This window comes from Manihot esculenta, chromosome 12 (assembly GCF_001659605.2).
Source record: "Manihot esculenta cultivar AM560-2 chromosome 12, M.esculenta_v8, whole genome shotgun sequence".
In the NCBI taxonomy this organism is placed as follows: Eukaryota; Viridiplantae; Streptophyta; class Magnoliopsida; order Malpighiales; family Euphorbiaceae; genus Manihot; species Manihot esculenta.
The window spans coordinates 6,991,602-7,014,384 of NC_035172.2; the positions used below are offsets into that span (position 1 = coordinate 6,991,602).

Here is a 22,783-nt window from a genome sequence, read left to right on the forward strand (position 1 = left end):
TTTAACTGTTAAATATTTTACTATTTAAATCCCATAGTATTTAAAAAATTTATTAATTGATTTATTAATTTTATAAAATATCTACGTATCAGTGGTATTTTAAATTTTTATATAATATTTAATTATTAAAATTAATAAAAGAGCTAATTAGTAGACTTATTAAAATCTTAATAATATTCTATTATATTTTTTTAAATGGAAAGACTAAAATTTTTCTATATAATAAAAATCAAATTAAAAATAATTTTTTTATTAATATTATAATTTCATTATTATATGTTTTATTATTATTAATAATATATAGTTATTTATATTATTATGATACATTAATTAATATAATAATAAAATTAATATGGTTGTAAAATTTTTACTGCGATTTTGATATTTGTTGTAGTGAATATTTGTAAGTGGGTGATAAATAACTAATAACTTTAATTAAAAAAATCACTGGAGTATATTTGTAGTTAAAATGATTAAAAAACATATATTAAATATAATAATAATTTATTTTAAATAAATTTGGACAAAAAACTTAAAATTTTTTAATTGAGTTTCCGGACCAAAGGCTAAGAATAATCTAAAACGAATAATTTGAACAAGTGCAGCAATTGATTCCTTAGTATAATATTAAATAATATATATCTAATTTAATTAGCCATTAGAATAATTCCAGATTCCTTAACCATATGCATGCGTGGTACTATTCACTAATTTTTTAAAATTTTTTTTTAATTAATTCTTATCGGAGACTGTCAGAAAGTAATTCTCTTTATTAGCCTCAATTTCTTGAATAGTGTCATAAAACTTGGGTCCCGATTTAATTAATGACTAGGTCAACCATTTAAACTTAATATATTATCCACAGCCAAACATGTCCTCTTTGCCAAAATAATATTCCCAAACATTTTTAAAATTTTATTTGTAAAGTTAAAATTTCAATTATTTTGTTTTATTATGTTTTTTATATGATCAATTACCTTATTATAATAATAATAATAATAATAATAATAATAATAATAATAATAATAATAAAGATTAAATCAAATGAAAAAAGTTAGATACTTTTTAAATAAAACTGGATTTAAATCTCGCGAAATAAAAGTAAAATAAATTTTATTAGAAGGGTTCCTCGATTTGAATCAACAACAACTCAACTTTCTATTAATGGAAATCAATGTAGCCTCTAGATACCAGAGTGTCTCGTATAAAAAAATATAATAAAGATTATATTTATTATTAGATTAATTGGTTGAAAAAATTTATATTTATATTATTTTATATTTTAATTTTAACTTTTATATTTTATCTGAATTGATCAAACGTTTATATTTAAATGTATTTTTTATTAATTTTTGAAAATTAAAATATAAAATTAAATTATTTTTAAATTATAAATTAATTTTATATGAAAATAATATTAATTCATATTATAATTATTATAGTTAATTGATATTTGATGCGGCCAAAAAGAGACTTACACTGTGATTGATTAAACCTGCAAGAAAAGTAATGTAAAATGATCGTGCATATGACAGTCACTTCAACATTTAAATAAGTAAATTTAAAAATAGAGTAAATATAAAATTTGAGAGTAATTGTATAAAAGAATTATATACCTTTAATTTTGTAATCATTTGGCAATGTAAGAGAATGTAATTAAATACTTAATAAGGATATCGCCAATTAGTCGGTTGTGATTTTACGATTACCGGTATAATGAGAATATGTTAGACTATATTTGTTAACAATAATTTTATCCTAAAATTCAATCTATTAATTGGAAGGCGAGTATTGATAATGAACCGAGTATCATGATTTTTTTTTTCTCAAGTAGAATTGCATTTTAGATTATCAAATTATTTTTTTTAACTCTATTTTGTGGTGTCAGATTATGATTTATTTTAGATGATAGTTGTTTAACATTAATATTTAATTTTAATAGTAATTTAACTATTAAATATGAAATTTATAATTTTAATAATAAATAAGTTTTATTTTATAAAAATAATTATAAAAATTTTATAATAATATTGATAACCGTTGGCCCTCTCACCCTCTCCTGAACTGAGTCAGGGCTCGCAAGAATAAATCAGGCCTAGATTCAAAACGACCTTAGGCAGGCTTGTCCGTCAGTCCAGACTTGGGCCACCAAATGCTCAGCGGGCCGGGTCGCATTTGAACCCAGGGACCCGACATGATGATAAATAAACCGGCCCAATTCTCCTGCAGCCCTTTCTGCATGCATACTGGAGAGCATTAAATGGCCGCCTGACATAGGTAGGGAGACTGACACTACTGTACGTATGGTCCTGTTTGACAGAGATGGGTGTCACTGTAGCTGAGAGGCCGTTAAGCGTCGCTAGCAAGCAAGAAGAAAGAAATATAAGGAGAAAGAGATCATTCTCATGGATCAAGCTTACTCAACCATTGTAAACCCTATTTTCTCTGGATCTCAGAATATCAATTGGCGCCATCTGTGGGGAACGAAGGAGATCTTTCCGTCACCGGAGTTCCACTCTCATTACACCCACTGAGATCCACAATGGCAAATCCCAGCGAAAACCACACTATTAACACCCCAAACAATCCAAATCTTACCCAATAAGGGCAGCATTTCTCTTTTTCCAGCCCTACAACCCTCCCCAGTCAACCACCAATGCTCTCCAACCCCTTGCCGAGCTTGGCAGGGAATGTACCCGGAGTCACCCTATCCAACCAAGACCTCCAATCCATGGCCTTCCAGTTGCAAAATATTGCTCAATGGTTGGGGCAAATAATGCAACAGAGGAGCCTCAACACCCCATTAAGTGCATCGCCCATGACAGAAGGAATCCAAACCAATGAACCTCAGCCAACCTTCAACCAGCCAATCCCTCAGCAGAGTAGCAGAGAGACAGGAGAGAGAAGCGGAAGAATCGGTAGGGAAGAAGAACCGGTGGCCAGAGCTCACGGAAAGAGGATAAGAGAGCATATAGAGAATGACGAAATGGAGAGCCACTCCACGTGGACGGTAGGAAGATCAGAAAATGAAGAATGGAGAGAAGAATATCGCCCGAAGGAGGAAGGCGTAGATCAGAAGCTGCAAAGAATGAAGGAACAACTACTGGCTGAGTTGGGGGCCAAAGACCGCAACTAGATCCTTTTGCCCGCGTCGTCACCATTCTCAGGATGGATTCAGCAGGAAACAATCCCTAAAAAAATCATGATGCCACCTATGGCAACATATGATGAGGTAGGAAACCCGAGGGAGCACGTCCTTAGTTACAAGACTTTTATGGAGTTGCAGATCCTATCGGATGCTTTGTTGTGCAAGGTATTCCCAACAATGCTTATAGGCCCAGCAAGAGTTTGGTTTAATAGCCTAGAGGCTGGAAGCATCAAAAGTTTCAGTGACCTTGCCAACATCTTCATCAGCCGGTTTATAGTAGGAGTACCGGCTGATAGAAAAACCAGTTATCTGGAAATGGTCAGGCAGAGGAGGGGTGAGTCCCTGAGAGAGTACGTAGCCCGTTTCAACACGGAGGCCCTACAGATACCCGAACTCGATGAAGGGAGAGCGGTAGAAGCCATGCAGAAGGGGACCACATCCCCCGAGTTCTTTGGCTCCCTATGTAGGAAGCCGCCCACTTCCCTGGCAGAACTAATGAAGAGAGCAGAAAAGTATATAAGGCAGGACGATGCCTTAACAACTAGTAGGTTCGCTGGGGAGACAACGGACAGGAGAAAAGCGCAGGAAGAAAGGAGGTTGGACAGACACGAAAGGAGGATAGACAAGCATGAGAGGAGATCGAATAGGGGGCCCGAGGCATACAGACAGCCCTGGAATAGGAGAGAGCAAAGACCGCCACTACCTCGGGTCCCAGAAGTAATCACACCCCTCAACACCTCCAGGACTGAGGTGCTCGTAGCAGTCCAGGATAAAGAATTTCTTCAGTGGCCCAAGCCCATGAAAGTAGAAGCAAACCGGAGAAATCCTGACAAATATTGTCAGTACCACCGCACTCACGGCCACGATACTAATGACTGCTACCAACTGATTAATGAAATTGAAAGACTGATAAAGAGGGGACACCTTCGAAACTTTATGAAGAAACCTGAAGGAGAAAGACCCTAACAAAACCCTGCAGCAGAAAGGCCCCGAAGGCTGGGGGCAGGACCAGTTAATGATGGTTCCAGCGGGACCATCAACATGATTGTTAGAGGAACTGGAGATCGGATGAGCAGGAGGGGGAAGAAGAGAAGTCGTGACAGGGAGGGGAGCAGTAGTGAAGTGATGCAGGTGGTGGAGCATTCCCCCGTAGTCATCTCTTTCTCCCCTGAAGACGCCCATGGAGTCCAGATGCCTCACGATGATGCCCTGGTCATCGAAGCTGTTATTCACAACTACCGAGTCAGGAAGATCCTGGTCGACGATGGAAGCAAGGTGAACTTATTGCCATACAGGGTATTCCAGCAGATGGGAATCCCCGAAGATCAACTGGTACGAGATCAAGCCCCAGTAAAAGGAATCAAAGGAGCCCCAATAGCTGTGGAGGGGAAAGTGAAGGTGGCACTGACTCTAGGAGAACCGCCCCAGTCCCAAACCCACTATGCTGTGTTTTTTATAGTAAAGCTCCCCTTAAGGTACAATGCAATACTGGGAAGACCTACGCTGTACGACTTTGAGGCAGTCACCAGCATCAGGTATTTGACTATGAAGTTCCCTACAGAGGCAGGAGTGGGGATAGTCCGAGGTCGACAAGAAGAAGCAAGGGCGGTGTACATGGCCACGGTGGCAGAATCAAGCCAGATTGACGAGAAATGTGACTCAGAGGTCATGGATGTAATACCCGGCTAGATTTCAGCATCGAAATTTCTATCTTCTGGCGGAATCTCCGTTGGAATCTGGAATTTCTTGGATGTCGGAGCCTTCTAGAAGGGTAAAATAAAGGTTTTTTAAAATGTTTTATATGATTTTATGGTTTTAATGAAGAAAGAAATTGAGTTTTGAAAGAAAAAAATCAAGGAGAAAAAATGCCAGGTTCAGCCGCCGAACATTGGGCACTTGCAGGAGCACCTTTGGCCCCCGAAGGTGGTCTGGCCAGCCTCCTATAAAGGGCTCCTTGTCCGAAAATGGGCGAGTTTTCTCTCTCTATTTTTGGGCATAGGTGAGATTTCGCCCTCCCATGGTTGGTTTTATGTTTTTCTTCAATCTCTTCGAGTTTTTATGAGTTTTTATCTTGTTTTTGAAGATGTTTAAGCCAAGATCAAGTTTTGAAGCTTGGAGACCCCCGAAGCTCATTTTCTCCTAATCTCCAAGTTTGGATCACCTCTCCTCTCGATCTTTAAGAGATAAGCATAGATCCTCACCTCCTTTTATGTTTTAAGTAAGTTTTGAGGGGTTTTAAGGGTGTGTAATGTATGTTTAGAGTAGATGTAAAATGTTAGGGTTTTTGTGAGCATGTTGATAAATGTATGCTTAATGTGATGTTTGTTGGGGTATAGCCTAGTTTATGCCCCTATATGCTTGAATATGTGTTTACGCATGTTTAGAATAGTTGGATGCATGTTGGGAAGTTTGGGATGGCTGGATATGCGAGGCAGAATCGGGTTCTGCACTTTGGGAGAGTCCAGGTTCGGCCGCCGAACCTGCCTATGGAGGCAGCTTTAGGCCGCCTAAACTCGCCCTTGAAGGTTTGGACTTTCGGCTCTGGAGGGGTGTTTCGGCCTCCGAACCTGCCCCCGAAGGTTGTGACTTTCGGCTCTGTAAGGATTTTCGGCCGCCGAACCCTGCCTCCGAAAGTGCCTGACTTTCGGCTCTGGAGGGACCTTCGGAGGGAACGATCCCGGGTATCAATCTCCATAAAGATGCCCATTACCTGGCAAGAAGAAGAATCCGCAAAGTTAGAAAAACAACAAAAACAACAATAATGTAAAGCCAAGAAAGAAAAAACACAAACTCACCACAAGGAGCATCTCCCAGGTCGTATCCCCCAGCTGCTCCCGAGGCCGAGAGCCAAAGGCCACCTGCTCCCGAGTAGAGCAGGCCAGGAGGCCGGTGAGAGCAAGTAAACACGAGTCTGAGGCCTCGACGATCCCACCGAACATCCTCTCCCTCAGCAACTCGGCAACCAGGCTCGCAGGGGATTGGGGAGTGATCTCCTCAGCGTTCAGTACTTCATTCTCTGAGGCAGAAGACAGAAGCCCTACTGGCATTTTCTCCTTCTCTAAAGGAGGAAGCGCGAGGGCAGGCCGTTGGGGTCCATGAGCCCTTTTTGAGGCAGGAGCTATAGTAGGAGCTTCCGAAGGAGGAGCCCGCTTGCCAACGGCCTTCTTGAGGGTCACAGCACCTCTGACAGTAGCCATCTTAGGGCGAGGAGCTGCAGGGGCAGGTTTGGACTTAACTCCATCTTTAGAGGTGTCTTTGGCCTTAGACGCGACCTCGATTTCGACGACGGGGGCACCCTCGCCTATTAGAGAGACTTCACCTCCACCCTCCGGTGCCTCCTCTTCGGTTGGAACGACCTCGATACTCTCCCTGGGAGCGCCTTTAGAAGCAGGAACAACCTCAGTCCTTGCAAGCTGCATGTCCTCAGCTGATTCCTCAATAACTGTGAGCTCTGGAGAGGTTGGAGCTGAGGATCGCCTAGACTTGGAAGCTGTGGGAGATCGGGAGGTAGCGCTAGGCTTACTGCGGCTGAAGGACTTGGAAATCCTCGAGTGAGGATCCCTGGAGGTTAGCCTGGGGGCACGAGAAGAGACAGAAGCAGGAACGGACCGGCCAGCCGACCTAGGGGAGATAATCTCAGCCACCTCTCGAGTCGTGTCAGCCATCGACTTTCCAGCTCGGAAGGCATCCAGAGCAGCCTTTATACTCTCCCGAGACAGGACGAAATTCTTTGGAGGCTTGATGTTCTCCATGGGATGCCTAGAAGCTGCAAAGAAACAGAAAACAAACAAGTCAGAAACAGACTTAATAAGAACAAAAAATAAGGAAAGTGACGTGCCAACAAAACAAGTACCCACGTTCTTGCAGTCTTGAAGACTGGATACGAACATGCATTTCTCGACATCATACTTCCATTCAACAGAAGTCAGCCAGAGAAAGCCTATCTGCTCAGAAAGGATTAGCTGGGGGAGATATCATTGTAGCCCGGAGGAACGTCCCTCCAAGGGAGGTCCACTTGCCAAGACAACCCGAGGCCTCCTTTCAGCTCCACCACAATGAACCCCTCTGTCCAGCCTTTGATTGAGTCTTTATGACCCGAGAAAATAGATAGCCCTCCCTGAGGGGCAAAATAATAAAAGCCCTGGCTCGCTTTAACCAATCTGAAAAAGGTAGAGAACAAACGAGCAGTAGGTGTAAAACCCAGCTCAGACTAATAGACTCAAAAGAGCACATAAAAAGAACCGAGTTGGGGGCAAGCATCCGAGGGGTTATCCCAAAATATCGGAAGACCTCAACAAAGAAAGGAGAAAAGGGAAAAGTTAAGCCATACTCGTGCTGTTTGACAAAGAAAACCAAACTGCGATCTTTTTGTGGGTCAATTAGATCAGAGGGAGGAGGATCGAGAAGAACAATCCTCTCATTGGGAAGGGGAGCCCAAATACGAAAAAGAGGGGTATCCAGATACTCCCGAGAAAAGAAATTTCTCAAGGAGGAAGAAGTGACAGTAGACTCTAGATTCATGACATCGGGAAGCTTAGGACTATCCATGGCTGTATGAAAAATGTACGTCGGAGACGATCGGGGCAGGAGAACAAGATGAGTGGAGCACACAGAGAGCAAAAAGGGAGTAAGGGTTCTGTCAAGATTGAGAGAATTTGAATTTAGGAAGTAGAAGAGTGTAGAAAAGTCGTTTTGAGAGAAGCCGTCCTCGGGCCACGCGGTCATAATGAGTCATCGGTATTTACCCCTTCATCAATGATGCAATAATTGCTGAGGAGGTAAAGGGGCAATTGATAACCGTTGGCCCTCTCACCCTCCCTTGGGCCGAGTCAGGACTCGCAAGAATAGATCAGGCCCAGACTCAGAACGACCTTAGACAGGCCTGCCCGTTAGCCCAGACTTAGGCCACCAAATGCTCAGCAGGCCGGGTCGCATTTGAGCCCAAGACTCGACATGATGATAAATAAACCGACCCAATTCTCCCGCAGCCCTTTCTGCATGCGTACTGGAGAGTATTAAATGGCCGCCTGACATAAGTAGGGAGACTGACACTACTATACGTATGGTCCTGTCTGACAGAGATGGGTGTCGCTGTAGCTGAGAGACCGTTAAGCGTCGCTAGCAAGCAAGAAAGAAATATAAAGAGAAAGAGATCCGTCTCATGGATCAGGCTTACTCAACCATTGTAAACCCTATTTTCTCTAGATTTCAGAATATCGAATATATTATTTTTAATTATTATATATATATATTATTTTTTTAATTATATAATATATTTATTATAAAATATTCATAATTAATATTATAAAATAAAATTCATTGTATATTTAACAATTGATTATTTATTTTTAATTTTAAATTTAAAAATTGATTAAAATTATATTCAATATATATGTTAAATCAATTTAAATTTTAAATTTTTATATTAAAATGTGAAATACATAAATATTGGGATTTTGGCTTTATTATTATTATTATTATTATTATTATTATTATTATTATTATTATTATTATTATTATTATTATCATTATCACACTCACTGCCACCGATGTGAACTACTAAATTTATGGCTGTTCGTTAGTATCTCTTCACAAATTATTAATATCTTTGATAGATATTATCTTCTTCTTCTTTTATCTTCAACTTCTCTTTCATGGACATAAACTAACGATAAAAAAATTTTAATAAATATATGAAACATAAAGATTATTTCATTATTAATATCTTTGATAGATATTATTTCTTCTTCTTTTGTTTTCAACTTTTCTTTCATGGACATAAACAAACGATAAAAAAATTTTAATAAATATATAAAACATAAAAATTATTTCATTATTAATATCTTTGATAGATATTATCTTCTCCTTCTTTTATCTTCAACTTCAATTTCATAGACATTAATAAAGGATAAAAATATTTTAATAAATATATAAAATATAAAAATTATTTTTGAGAAAAAAAATAAAAAAAATATATTAATAAAAATTTTTATTTAAAGATAAAATTAAATTTTAAAATTTTTTTATTTTTTATTTATTTTTAACGAAAAAGAGAATGCAATGATTATTTTATTAACCAAAAGAAAAAATAAAAATATTTTAATAAATTTCTAAAAATATAAAAACTGATTTATTAATAATGACAGTATTCATAGAATTAAATAGTAAATCTTCTTTCATGTATTTTTTATAATTTAAAAAATAAAAATTTAATATTTTAATTATCATAAAAATTTTAAAAATATATAAATATAACAAATAATTTTTAAAATTATAAAAATAAATTTTATTATCTAAAAATATTTTTATTATTAAAAAATAATATTATATTAAATGAGACTTACTTAACTATTATTTAATTAATTTAAAATTTGAATTAAATTTATTTAATTATTAAATAAAAATATAAAGGTCTTAAAAAATTTTTAAAAAAAATCCAACCGGACTATCTGAAAAATGCCCTCCACCAGAAAGCGAAATGGCATGAATGAAAACACACTAGACACTTTCTATCAAAAAATTTTGAAAAAAAATCCAACCGGACTATCTGAAAAGTGAAAAGGGAAATTCATCAATTAACAACTGGCCTTGCCATCCACCAGAGAGCGAAATGGCATGAATGAAAACACACTAGACACTTTCTATCAATTAATTAATAAACTTTGGAAAAGTATTTATTTAGGGCTAGAAAAATATTTTTCAATAGATATTTTATTTTTTATTATTTAATTTTTATTTAAAAAATAAAATATATTAATAAATTTATATATAAAAGTATTAAAATATAAAAAATATTTTTTATTAACTAATTTTATTAAATGTCGAAAACCACATAAAATATAAAAATATTTTATATAAAACGTGGACATGGCTATTAAGACTTAGTGGAAGCTAAGATTAAGAGGGAAATATGTAAATAAAATATTTATAAGAGTTTGAGATTTCTAATTTTATATATAGAGAAATATGTAAATAAAATAATTATTTAATTTTAATAAAATAAATATAAAAATTATAAAATAAATGCTCGATTCTTTTGTAATTTGATATTCTCATTTTTTTCTTTTTTTTAAATCTAACTTCTTCTTTCTCCTTTTCCCTGAAAAACGATCTGTATCAATGGATTATCAATAAAAAAAAATATTGTTGTCCCCAAGAATTTCAAATTTATTGTATAAATTAATTAATTTTTAAATTTTTAAAAATTTAAAAAATAAATTAATTAATTTTTTAAAATTATATAACCTCAATAATAAAATAAATAAAAAATTTAAATATCTTTAATATCGAGAAATTAATTAATAAAATTTAATATTATAAAATAAAATTCATCGTATATTTAACCATTGGTTATTTATTTTTAATTTTAAATTTAAAAATTGATTAAAACTATATTTAATATAAATATTGGATCAATTTAAAATTTAAATTTTTATATTAAAATGCAAAACACATAAATATTGGGTTTTCTTGGCTTTATTATTATTATTATTATTATTATTATTATATCACACTCACAGCTACTGGTGTGAACTACTAAATTTATGGTTGTTCGTTATTATCTCTTCACAAATTATTAATATCTTTGATCGTTTAATTAATTTGCTGAGCTTATATATTTATTTATGTTAAGCGTCCTCATCTAATAATTGAAGGAATCAATTTTTTTTTTTAATAAAGGAAATCTCATTGAGAAAGCTACCCACATAACGGGAATCTTAAATCCCTTTAGGACATGTTTGATATTATTGTTATAATTATTATTGATAAAAATATTTTTTAAAAAATTATTATTTATAAATATTAAAATATAATTTAAAATTATTTTTAACATAATTTAGTTATAATAAAATAATTTTTTTAACATTTAAAATGAAGTTTTTTTAAAAGACATTTTTCTGGCCTTTAAATTCCGATTGATGACCGGTCAGCTGCAATTTATAATGACTATTTATTTTTATTAAATAAATATTTAAAATTATAAGATTTCAAGTTGGAGCTCTGATTAAAGTTTATTAAATTAATATTTCAATTTTTTTATTTTATTTTTATTAACTTGACTAAGAACAGATATTTTAAACGACAAAGTTGCATGTAGAGTTCAAAATGAGTAATATATTATTAATTAGAAGCAAATATTTTTCACTTTAATAAATTGGATAATTTTATTATTTATTTTGAATATTAATAGATATATTTTTTACAGGTTAATAATTTATATATATGGACCACCCAATATATGGGTTGGCAGTCTAAAAAAAAATAATTTTGCTTTGACTCTAGAATAAGGGCAAAAAAATTAATATTAGTATTTTTTTTTAAATATTATGAATGTGTGAATAAATTTTTTAAAATTGAGAAATCGGGTTTTTAAAATTAAAAAATAAATTTTATTTTTTAAAAATCTAAATAAATGCCTAAACCATTATTACTTGTGAAAGTGGGTGTCTATATATAGTCAACACATCCCACAAAGGTCACCGCTTCAAAAGAATCAAAACTCTTCCTCTCGCTATCATCCTCTCCATTATCCAACTCAGAATAGAATTTTCTTCGTCGGTGTTGCTACTTTCCGACGAGCCAACACCATGGAGGTATAAATCATATTGAATTTATACATGTAACTTAATTAATTTCGTAGAAATAAAATTAAATTGCATTTAAGTCTGAAGTTATTAATTTTTTTGTGATGGTAGCAGCAAAAGATAGTAATCAAGCTTTGCATGCCTGACCACAAATCTCGCTCCAAGGCCATGAAAACTGCAGTTAGCTTCTCAGGTAAACATCGCCGTGAATTTTTTTTGTTTTTTTAGGATTGATTTCGCCTGAGATTCGAACTTTAGATCACCGGGCCCTGGATACGACTCGAGTGCCAATTAGCTAAAGAGATTTGAGATTTGCGTCATTAGTAATTAATGATTATGTATATACATGTGATGATTAAGGGGTGGCATCTGTTGCGCTTGCAAAGGATGATCAAATGGAGGTGAAAGGAATCGGAGTGGATGCAACTGAGCTAATAAATTGTCTGAGAAAGAAATTTGCGACTAAAACTTGCTGCCTGAAAAAGAAAAAAGGGCATGCAACGCTGGTAACTGTAGAGGAGATCAAGAAGCAGCAACCAACAAAACCACCTGAAAAACCTAAAGAACCACCTAAGCCAACGGTGTGTGGCCAATGTGGGTGTTGCATACCGTGTCCGTGCCGTCGTCCTATGTTTGTGTGTGTGGACGAATATCCCGGCAGCTACTGCTCCAAAGATCCTTGCTCAATCATGTGATAAATATGCACAAAACATTTTACATATGATTGGTTTTGACTTTGGGTGCAGTCATGTCCGTGCTCCATAGGAAGCCCATGCACGAGAGAATAAGAGAAATATAATAATGAAGACGATGATAATGAATAATCGCAAATTGAAAGTGACATGTCCATGGTCAATTCTCAATGTCCGGCTGTAAATGATTGCATTGTTTTTTTTTTTTTTTTCCAAGTTGTTCCAGTTCTATTGTAATTTAAGGATTGAGTTTGTGGTTACATTGTCTGTCTTAAAAATAATAATAAAAAAAAATCATTCCCATCCGTACGAGTTTTGGATATTTTGCTTTTTCTTTGATTTTTTTTTTATAATTAAACGATAAAATTTTATTATGAAAAAAAAACTAATTTTCAAACTAGAAGCCATCATAATTAGAAAAAAAATTATTAAAAATTTTTTATTAAAAAAGTATTCTAAAGTTTAATATATGTTAAAATAATATAGTGTTTTGATTTATTTATATTAAATTTTTTATTTAGTATTATTTGCTAAAAGACTGAAAAAATAATATTATTCTTATATTTAAATAAGAAATTTACCTTTCCTTTTTTGTTTTTTTCTTACTTGATAAGGTTGACTTATGAAATAAATTAAAAACATGCATATTCTCTTGTTGTTTTCTTGTCAGTTTGTTTTTTAACTCACTATAATAAAATAATTTTTTTAATTATGTAAAAATAAATTCCTTATTTATAGAATTGAAATTTAATTTCAAATATATATTAGACTTGGATCATTTTCATGAGCTTATATTTGTTTCAGTTCCTTTTTCTTTTTTTTTTTTGCAAAAAAAAAAATTCACTGAGAAAGCTATCCAGAAAGGAGAATCAATTTATTTTATACAAATAGGGGTGAGCAGTATTCGGTTTAAACCGAAAAAATTGATCGAACCGAATTGATTTGAAAATTTAATTCGATTTTTTATATATTTTGATTCGATTCGATTTTTAATTTTAAAAATTTCAGTTATTTTGATTCGGTTCAGTTTTGATCAGAAAAAAATCGAAAAAATCGAACCGAACCGATTAGTAATAATAATATGTTTTTTTAATAATATAAAGAAATTAAATCATATTAAAATTAAAATATTTTAATTAAATTTTAAAATATTAAAAATAAGTATAAAAAATAAAAAAAATTATTAAAATTTAAAACTGATCAAATCGAACCGAATCGAACCGAATCAGACCAGTTCAATTCGATTCGGTTTTTAACCAAAATCAATTTGATTCGATTTTTATAAACACTAAAATTTCGATTTTCGGTTTAGACCGAATGCTCACCCCTTGATACAGACCACATTTTATTACCATTTAATTTTAATTATATTTATTATAAAATTTTTTAGATAGAGAGTGTGCGTTGTCGCATTTTGAAGCTTTCTCTTTTATTTATTTATTTATTTATTTTATATTATATCAGACTAATATAGATTAAGGGTTGGAGCTGTATAAAATAATATTTAAAAAAAATTATTTAATTTTCATAATATAGCAAAATTTAATAATTGGTTTTTTATTTAATAAAAATATTAAAATATTATTTTATTTTAATCCTTAAATATTTTATTATTTAGTCTTTATAATTTTAAAAAATTTATTATTTAATTTTTTATAATTTTTTAATTAGTCATTTTGTATTAAAAGAATTAATATTTAATGATAAAAATTAATGAATAAATTAATTAATAAATTTTTAAAAAATCACAACGTTTTAATATCTTTTTTAAAATAAAATACTCATAAATTTTGTCATACTTTAATTTTCTTAATTAAAATTATTAAAATGATCTCATTTATATTATTTAATTATATGTATATATAATTTTTTTTAAATAAAAAATATTTATTATTTTTAAATGCCTCAACCGTTACTTGATTCAAGGAAATTGTTGTGTATATATACATGTATGCATGGAGGAATATCCATATCCCAGCAGCTACTGCTCCAATAAAAGTGGTTGCATTCAAATTCACATATATTGATGAATAAATAAATTAAAATTATAATAAATTTCATATTTAATAATATTATATTAGTCAGATATACGTATATTAAATACGTGTAATAAATTTCCTAATTCCAAATATGTTGGAGGCAGTCATATGGTTTTTCATGCTTGGCCAATCAACATGACCTGTTTGTTTGTAAGTGATTGATATTGATTTTTTCCCCATGTTATTAGAATTTTTATATTATGGTGTGTTTTGTAATTTATGGTTTAACTATAATTGAAGAATTAAATCAAATTGTTGGTTTTTTAAATTTAATTTGGAGATTAATTAAATTTCATTTAATTAAAAAATTAAGTTTTTTAATTATACTCTTCATTAAAAAAAAAAAAAGAAACTTCTGAAGTGGACAATTTGCTTGAATTATGGCCGAATTTTATTAATTTTTTGAACTACTGTATATGTAATATAATATGTAATTTAGAAACTTTATAATTAAAATATAAAAAATGACTTTTAACAAATTATTATTTATATAATAAATTCTGTGTTTATTATTATTATAGATTAAAAAAAATAAATAAATATTTAATAGGTTAATCTGTGTTTGTCCAAATGACGAGGAGATCATAGTTGTCTTAACATTTTCTTGTCTTTGTTTGGTTTCAGTCAACGTCCTTTATCTACAGCTTTGGTGAGTCAACTTCGTTTGTTGTTTCTTTGAGAGTGGGGATATATTTTTTTATGTCCCCTTAAAAATAATATTTCTTCATATTTTATTATAAAAATAATAATTTAATTAATAATCATAGCACTACAAAATTAATTATATTTCTTCAGCAGTTGAGGTGGTTTTGTCAATTCCCTTAAAAAGTTGATTTTATCATTTTAAAGATAAATTTCAAAGGTTAATTTTTTTATAGCAAAATATTTGTGGAAAAAAATTATTTCTCGGCTAAAAATACATAAATAGTGATAAGTAAAAATAAAAATAATAATTTATGCATTTCTGCTGTCTCATTTCCTCTGCCCAATTGACAGCCATTTTTGTTGTGTTCTCCCAGCTTTCATATGTTCTCTTCTCCCAGTCATCTGTTCTCTCATCTGCCTTTCATTACTTTTCAGCTGATTCTTTTGTTTCTGATCAGTAAATTCAGTGGGCTTTTTACCTGTTCAAGGTTTTTTTTTTTAAAAAAAAAAAATTTCTCAAATTTGAATTTGGAAATTTTTTTTTTTTCTAAATCAAGTTAAAATTTGCCTCAATTACACTCTAAGAGTACGGTAGAGGCTACCGCACTCTAAAGAATAATTTAAAAAAATATTACATTACCATACTTTAATTTGTCCAATTTGAAATGGAAAATTCGCATTTTAAAATTTAATTTTTATTTAATTAATTATTATATTATATTTTATTAATTTAATTTAATTTATTTAATTATATATTAAATTTATATAAATATAATTATAAAAATTATATTAATATTAATTATTTTAAATTATTTATAATATAATATTATATTTATTATATTAATTATATAATTTAATTAATTATATTTTAAATTTATATAAATATAAATATAAAATTATGTTAATATTATTATAAATATTAATTATTTTAATTTATTTATAATATAACATTATATTTTTCATATTTATTATTTTATTTTACTATTTTAATTATAATTAATTTATAATTTTTTAATTCTTGAAATAGTAATAAATTTTAGAATTTTTTTATTTTGAAATAGTAAAAGGTCTGAAGTTTTTTTGTAGGGGTTGTTAGTTGGATAATTTTTTTAGGAATTTTATAATAGTAAAAATAATAAAATAAAATGATAAATATAAAAAATATAATGTTATATTATAAATAAATTAAAATAATTAATATTTATAATAATATTAATATAATTTTATATCTATGTTTATATAAATTTAATATTTAATTAATTAAATTATATAATTAATAAAATAAATTCAGAAAATATGATTTTACGGTGTAAGTTTAGCCAAAAAAGAAGATGTTACTCCCTTTTATTTCTTTTCTTTTACCCGCGAGTGATGCCTAATTATCGTTCTGCTATAGTGCTACATGTGTTTGTCATGCAGGTTCATACGTACGGAAGCATCATACCTCCTCTCTACATTAGGCGATCATTTAATTCTCCCGATATTCATTCGGGCTGAGTTACGAAGTGACTGGACCTACTATCTTTCATCACGTCACATCACTAGGACGCAGACTCGCAGGTGAGCTGATCTGCCCCGCGTGTCTGGATTAGGGCCTAAAATATTGGATAGGTCGACCTAAGGGATTTCACAAACCGGCTCTATTTTCTCAGGGCCAGGCCTGGCCATAGTGAATAAGACCCAACACTCATCAAATATAATATTATATTATAAATAATTTAAAATAATTAATATTAATATAATTTTTATAATTATATTTATATAAATTTAATATATAATTAATTAAATTATATAATTAATAAAATAAATATAATATTATATTATAAATAATTTAAAATAATTAATATTAATATTAATATTAATATAATTTTTATAATTATATTTATATAAATTTAATATATAATTAATTAAATTATATAATTAATAAAATAAATATTATATTATAAATAATTTAAAACAATTAATATTAATAAATTAAATTAATAAAATATAATATATTAATTAATTAAATTAAATTAAATTTTAAAATGCGAAATTCTGGATTTTAAATTGCACAAATACATTACTTTACTTTAAAAGTGATAATATATATTTGTGTGTGATTCCTTGGTTGTTAAACGGTTGATCCTTAGGCATTATTGAGTCGGCTGGTAAGCTTTGTCAGCATCACCTCCAGTGATCTAGATGACTCTATTGGCTTAGCTATATTTGGTATTAGGATATTGAACTAGTTAAACATGATAATTTAGAATACGTTAAAAATTATTGATTAAAATGAAATTTAAAAAATAAAATATTAAAAATTAAAATTTTTTATTGAATTCTTAAGAAAATTGTCTCAAACATAAAAGAGTTATTTATAATAATAAAAATCTTAATGCAAAAATTTACGAAAAAATTTAAAAAATAATTAAAATGTAAAATTAACCTCTAAACGATAAAATTTAAGATTTGAACTCTGTGGCGAGCCTGCGACCCTCATCATATTTTTAAAAGTCATACATCTCGAAATTTTCTTTCTAGAAAGTTATTGTGGGCCTCTAACGGACATCGACAGCAGAAATTAATTCCAGTCCAAATATTCTATAAAATACAAGGCTAATTGCTCTATATCATTTCATTCCACTTCAATTTTGAGTTGTTATCAGTAGGATAATACTGAAATAGATCCACCACGTTAAACGTCTTGAAAATTTTCATATATATAATATGAGAGATCAAGAATATAAATATTGTTATTAATCTTCTGAATAATCCGAAATAGACCAATTTTCTTTGGGTCAAACTTTTTCTAATTTTCACTATGTTTGTTGCGTAAATACACCATAACTTGATCACCAACATTGAAGGACTTGAAAAGTCTATGTTTATCAGCTACAATTTTATACTTGTCATTGACTTCCATAAGACATTGTTGTACCTATTTGAAAATGTCTACATATTAATTTACTAAATTGTTTGCTGCCATTACAAGATTTTTCCTAATTAGTAACGGATTTTTTCGGATTAGTAACGGATTTTTTCGTTACTAATCAATAAAAAATCCATTATTAATCTGTTTAGTAACAGATTAATAACGGATTTATATCCGTTACTATGAACCTCGTTGTTAATGCAATAGTAATCGATTAGCAATCCGTTACTAATTTTGTAACGGATTTAATAATGGATTTATAATGAAATTTAGTAAAGGATTCAAAATCCGTTACTAATTTAATAAAAATTTTAAAAAATATATAAATATATATAAATTAAATCCGTTACTAATTTGATAAAATAAAAAATAAAAAATATATTAAATTTATATTTCATTATTAAATTTGTGGTTAATTTTTAAAAAATATTTTAAAAAATTATATTAAATTATTAATTTATTTCATTATATTTTACATTAAATAATAATTTAATTATGATAAACTATTAATTTTTTCATTGTATTTTACATTAAATATTAACTTTAATATTTTAAATTTTATTAATTTTATAAGAAAATTCTTACAAAATTATATGAGAAAAATCTAAAAAATAAAAAAGTGTGAGAGAATGGAAAAAAAAGAGATATAAAAGAAAAAATAAGAAAAAAAGAAAATAAAAGAAAATAGTGATAAAAATGAAGAGAAAATAAGGAAAAAGGGGAAATTAAAGAAAATGAGAAAAAAAAAAGAAGAAAAAAGAGAAAAAAAAAAGAAAAGAAAATATGAGAAAGATGAAGAAAAAATGAAGAAAAATAAATAGAAAATGAAGATATAGAAAAGAATGAAAGAAAAAAGTTAGTATATATATGAGAGAAAAGGAAGTAAATGAATGAATAATGAAAGAAAAAAAGGAAGGAAAAAATGATAGAAAGTGTCTTTGGCCCTAGGCGCGACCTCGATTTCGACGACAGGGCACCCTCGCCTACTAGAGAGACTTCACCTCCACCCTCAGGTGCCTCCTTTTCGGTTGGAACGACCTCGGTACTCTCCCTGGGAGCGCCTTCGGAAGCAGGAACAACCTCAGTCCTTGCAAGCTGCAAGTCCTTAGCTGATTCCTCAATAACTGTGAGCTCCGGAGAGGTTGGAGCTGAGGATCGCCTAGACCTGGAAGCTGTGGGAGATCGGGAGGTAGCACTAGGCTTACTGCGGCTGAAGGACTTGGAAATCCTCGAGTGAGGATCCCTGGAAGTCGGCCTGGGGGCACGAGAAGAGACAGAAGCAGGAACGGACCGGCCAGCCGACCTAGTGGAGATAATCTCAGCCACCTCTCGAGTCGTGTCAGTCACCGACTTCCTAGCTCTAAAGGCGTCTAGAGCAGCCTTCATACTCTCCCGGGACAGCACGAAATTCTTTGGAGGCTTGATGTTCTCCATGGGATGCCTAGAAGATGCAAAGAAACAGAAAACAAACAAGTCAAAAACAGACTTAATAAGAACAAAAATCAGGAAAGTGACGTGCTAACAAAACAAGTACCCACGTTCTTGCAGTCTTGAAGACTGGACACGAACATGCATTTCTCGACATCATACTTCCATTCAACAGAAGTCAGCCGGAGAAAGCCTATCTGCTCAGAAAGGATTAGCTGGGGGAGATCATTGTAGCCCGGAGGAACGTCCCTCCAAGGGAGGTCCACTTGCCAAGACAACCCGAGGCCTCCTTTCAGCTCCACCACAGTGAACCCCTCTGTCCAACCTTTGATTGAGTCTTTATGACCCGAGAAAATAGATAGCCCTCCCTGAGGGGCAAAATAATAAAAGCCCTGGCTCTCTTTAACCAGTTTGAAAAAGGTAGAGAACAAACGAGCAGTGGGTGTAAAACCCAGCTCAGACTAATAGACTCAAAAGAGCACATAAAAAGAACCGAGTTGGGGGCAAGCATCCGAGGGGTTATCCTAAAATATCGGAAGACTTCAAAAAAGAAAGGAGAAAAGGGAAAAGTTAAGCCATACTCGTGCTGTTTGACAAAGAAAACCAAACTGCGATCTTTTTGTGGGTCAATTAGATCAGAGGGAGGAAGATCGAGAAGAATAATCCTCTCGTTGGGAAGGGGAGCCCGAATATGAATGTAATACCCGGCTAGATTCCAGCGTCGGAATCCCTACCTTCCGGCGGAATCCTCGTTGGAATCTGAAATTTCTGAAGATGTCAGAGTCTTCTAGAGGGGTAAAATGTGTTTCTAAAATGTTTTTACTGATTTCATGGTTTTAAATGAAGAAGAATTGAGTTTTGAAAGAAAAGACCAAGGAGGCTTTTGCTAGGTTCAACCGCCAAAGGTTAGGTTCGGCCGCCGAAGGTTAAGTTCGGCCGCCGAACATGGGAAGGTTTCGGGAGTGCCTTTGGCCTCCTAAAGCCTTGTTTGAATGAACCAAGGTTCGGCCGCCGAACCTCAAGTTCGGCCGCCGAACATGCATGAGTTTAGGGGGCACGTTAGGCTGCCGAAGGTGGTTCAGCAGGCCACCTATAAAGAGCCCTCAGATCGGAAATGGGCGAGTTTTCTCCCCATTCTCTAGCTCAAGTGAGTTTTGGTCTTCCTTTGGTCGTTTTCATGTTTTCTCTACCCATCCCTCAAGTTTTTCATGAGATCTACCCTTGTTTTGAAGTTTTGAAGCTTAAATAGGAGTTTTGGGAGCTTGGAGGCTTTTGGAGCTTGGATCCTCCCCACCTCCGAGTTAGGGATCGCACCACCCCTCGATCTTCAAGAGGTAAGTGTAGATCTTTGCTTTCCTAGTATTTTAATGAAGTTTTAAGTAAGTTTAATGATGTTTTGATGGTTGAGTATGGGTAGATAAGCATGTTAGGGTTTATTTGGGTTTTGTGCCCAATGTGTGTTTATGTGATGTTATGTTGAAGGTTTAGGCTAGTTTATGCATGTGGGAGAGTGTATGCATGATTGGGAAAGAGCAAGTGAGATTATGGGTTGTTTTGATGGTTTTGGCCTATGTGGGTTATAAGCTATCTAGGTATGCTTTTGATGTTGTTTTTGGAGTTTAATCTAGTTATTAAGCTCCTTTATGCATGGCTAAGGTTTAATGCATGGTTCTGAGAAGTTTATGTATGTTTTAAGAGGTTGGATGCTTGTTTTGGGGGGTTGGCAGGCTGGTATGCACGAGGGCTGAGTTCTGGAAGAAGTCAGGTTCGGCAGCCGAAAGTAGTTTCAGCCGCCGAACCTGCCTATGAATGCATGGATTGGCCGCCAAACCTTGCCCCCGAAAGTTGAGTTTTGGCTTGAAAGCATACTTTCGGCCGCCGAAGGAAGGTTCGGCTGCCGAAAGTGTCTGACTTTCGTCTCTGGAGAAGGACTTTCGACCGCCGAAGGTGCCGCCGAAAGTGCACGAATTTCGTCTCTGGAGAGAGGATTCGGCCGCCGAAGGTACCGCCGAAAGTGCCCGGTCCAGCCTTTTCATGGTTGTTTTCTATGTATGTTTCTATGATGTTTTAGGGGATTTTTGGGTAGTTGCCTATGAGTTGTTTAGAGTGTGTTTGGCACCTCATTCGAGTCCATGATAGAGCATAATTTAGTCTATTTTATATTAATATTATTGATAAATATTTATATGATTTCTGCTTAATTTATTACTTTTAATATTATTTTACAGAAAATGGTGTAAAAAGACAATTTGGAGAAAATTCTCCTAAAACTGCCTTATTTGGAGCTAAGAAATAATTGGGCCCGCACATGACAGCCCATTCTTGCAAAGAAACAAGCAATTCACATGAACCACATTCACAGGCAATTATGGACAGCCCATTTTTACTATGGAAGCGCCCAACACTCACGCCAATTCGCACAAGGGACGCGGACGGCCCAATCCGCACAAACCCACTTCACGCGGGCCCGCCAAGGCGCTCCACCATTCACTTCAACGAGCGCGCACATGTGGCCCACCTTCAGCATTCATGCACAATGGTCCAAGGACCAGCACATGGCCCTCACTCACGCCTCACCATTCAATTGCAAATAGCCCGCACGTTCACAGCGCACGGACCCGCCGAAACACATGGACCGTGGACCGCACTTCAACATCACATGGGCCCCGCCACTGCAAACTCCTTCACACGGCCTGCAATTTCTTCCTCACATGGGCGAGCTCACCACTCACGCCATTGGACGGCCCAATTCGCGTGGACCCGCCAGTCCACTCTTGCAAGCTCATACGCGTGGACCATTCCTTCACGTGAACCACCAGCGCCACCTCGCCATTTCTTCACGTGGACACTCGCACACTCGATCCACTCCCAGGCCAGCAATTTTCCTAAATAGAGCGCTCCTCTGCACTTATAAATAGAGCTTCCAGTGGCCGATCACAGAACACAATCTCTTCCATTCGGCAATTCCGCAAGCTCCACCGCCTTCGGGTTCTTTTTCTTTTCTTTTTCTTTTTTTTTTTTTATTTTTCTGTTTTCAATTCAGTCAATGAGTGGTTGATTTTCCATCTAGTTGAATATTGGTTGAAATTTTAGTTGTTTAATAGGTTGTGAGACTTGATCAAATATTATTTAATTTTGAAAATTTAATATTCATGCGATTTCATATTTAATTCTCATATTATTTTGTTATTGAAATCTACGTTGATTTTTTATTGCAAAATAATTATTTGTTAGTTTGAATAATTTAAGTCCGTAATTGCTTGGATTATTCTTACATGAGAATACTTGGGATAAAACCCAAGGAAATTGCATGATCTAGCGTTATCTCCATA

The 22,783-nt window shown here is 32.8% G+C and overlaps 2 protein-coding genes across 3 annotated transcripts; both read left to right on the plus strand.

The window, feature by feature from the left end:
- The first annotated feature begins 3,214 nt into the window (after positions 1–3,214).
- Positions 3,215–4,114, plus strand: LOC110627519. The gene has a single exon (XM_021773869.1). The coding sequence runs from the start codon at positions 3,215–3,217 to the stop codon at positions 4,112–4,114; it is 900 nt and encodes a 299-aa protein (XP_021629561.1).
- Positions 4,115–11,625: 7,511 nt separating this feature from the next.
- On the plus strand, positions 11,626–12,725 carry LOC110628792. Of its 2 annotated transcripts, none has more exons than XM_021775596.2 (3): positions 11,626–11,742; positions 11,848–11,926; positions 12,094–12,725. In XM_021775596.2, the coding sequence occupies exons 1-3, from the start codon at positions 11,737–11,739 to the stop codon at positions 12,426–12,428; spliced, it is 420 nt and encodes a 139-aa protein (XP_021631288.1). In that variant the 5' UTR covers positions 11,626–11,736; the 3' UTR covers positions 12,429–12,725. The 2 variants fall into 2 exon arrangements, with proteins under 2 accessions (XP_021631288.1, XP_021631287.1); XM_021775595.2 differs by having other exon boundaries at positions 11,643–11,742; positions 11,845–11,926.
- Positions 12,726–22,783: the final 10,058 nt, after the last annotated feature.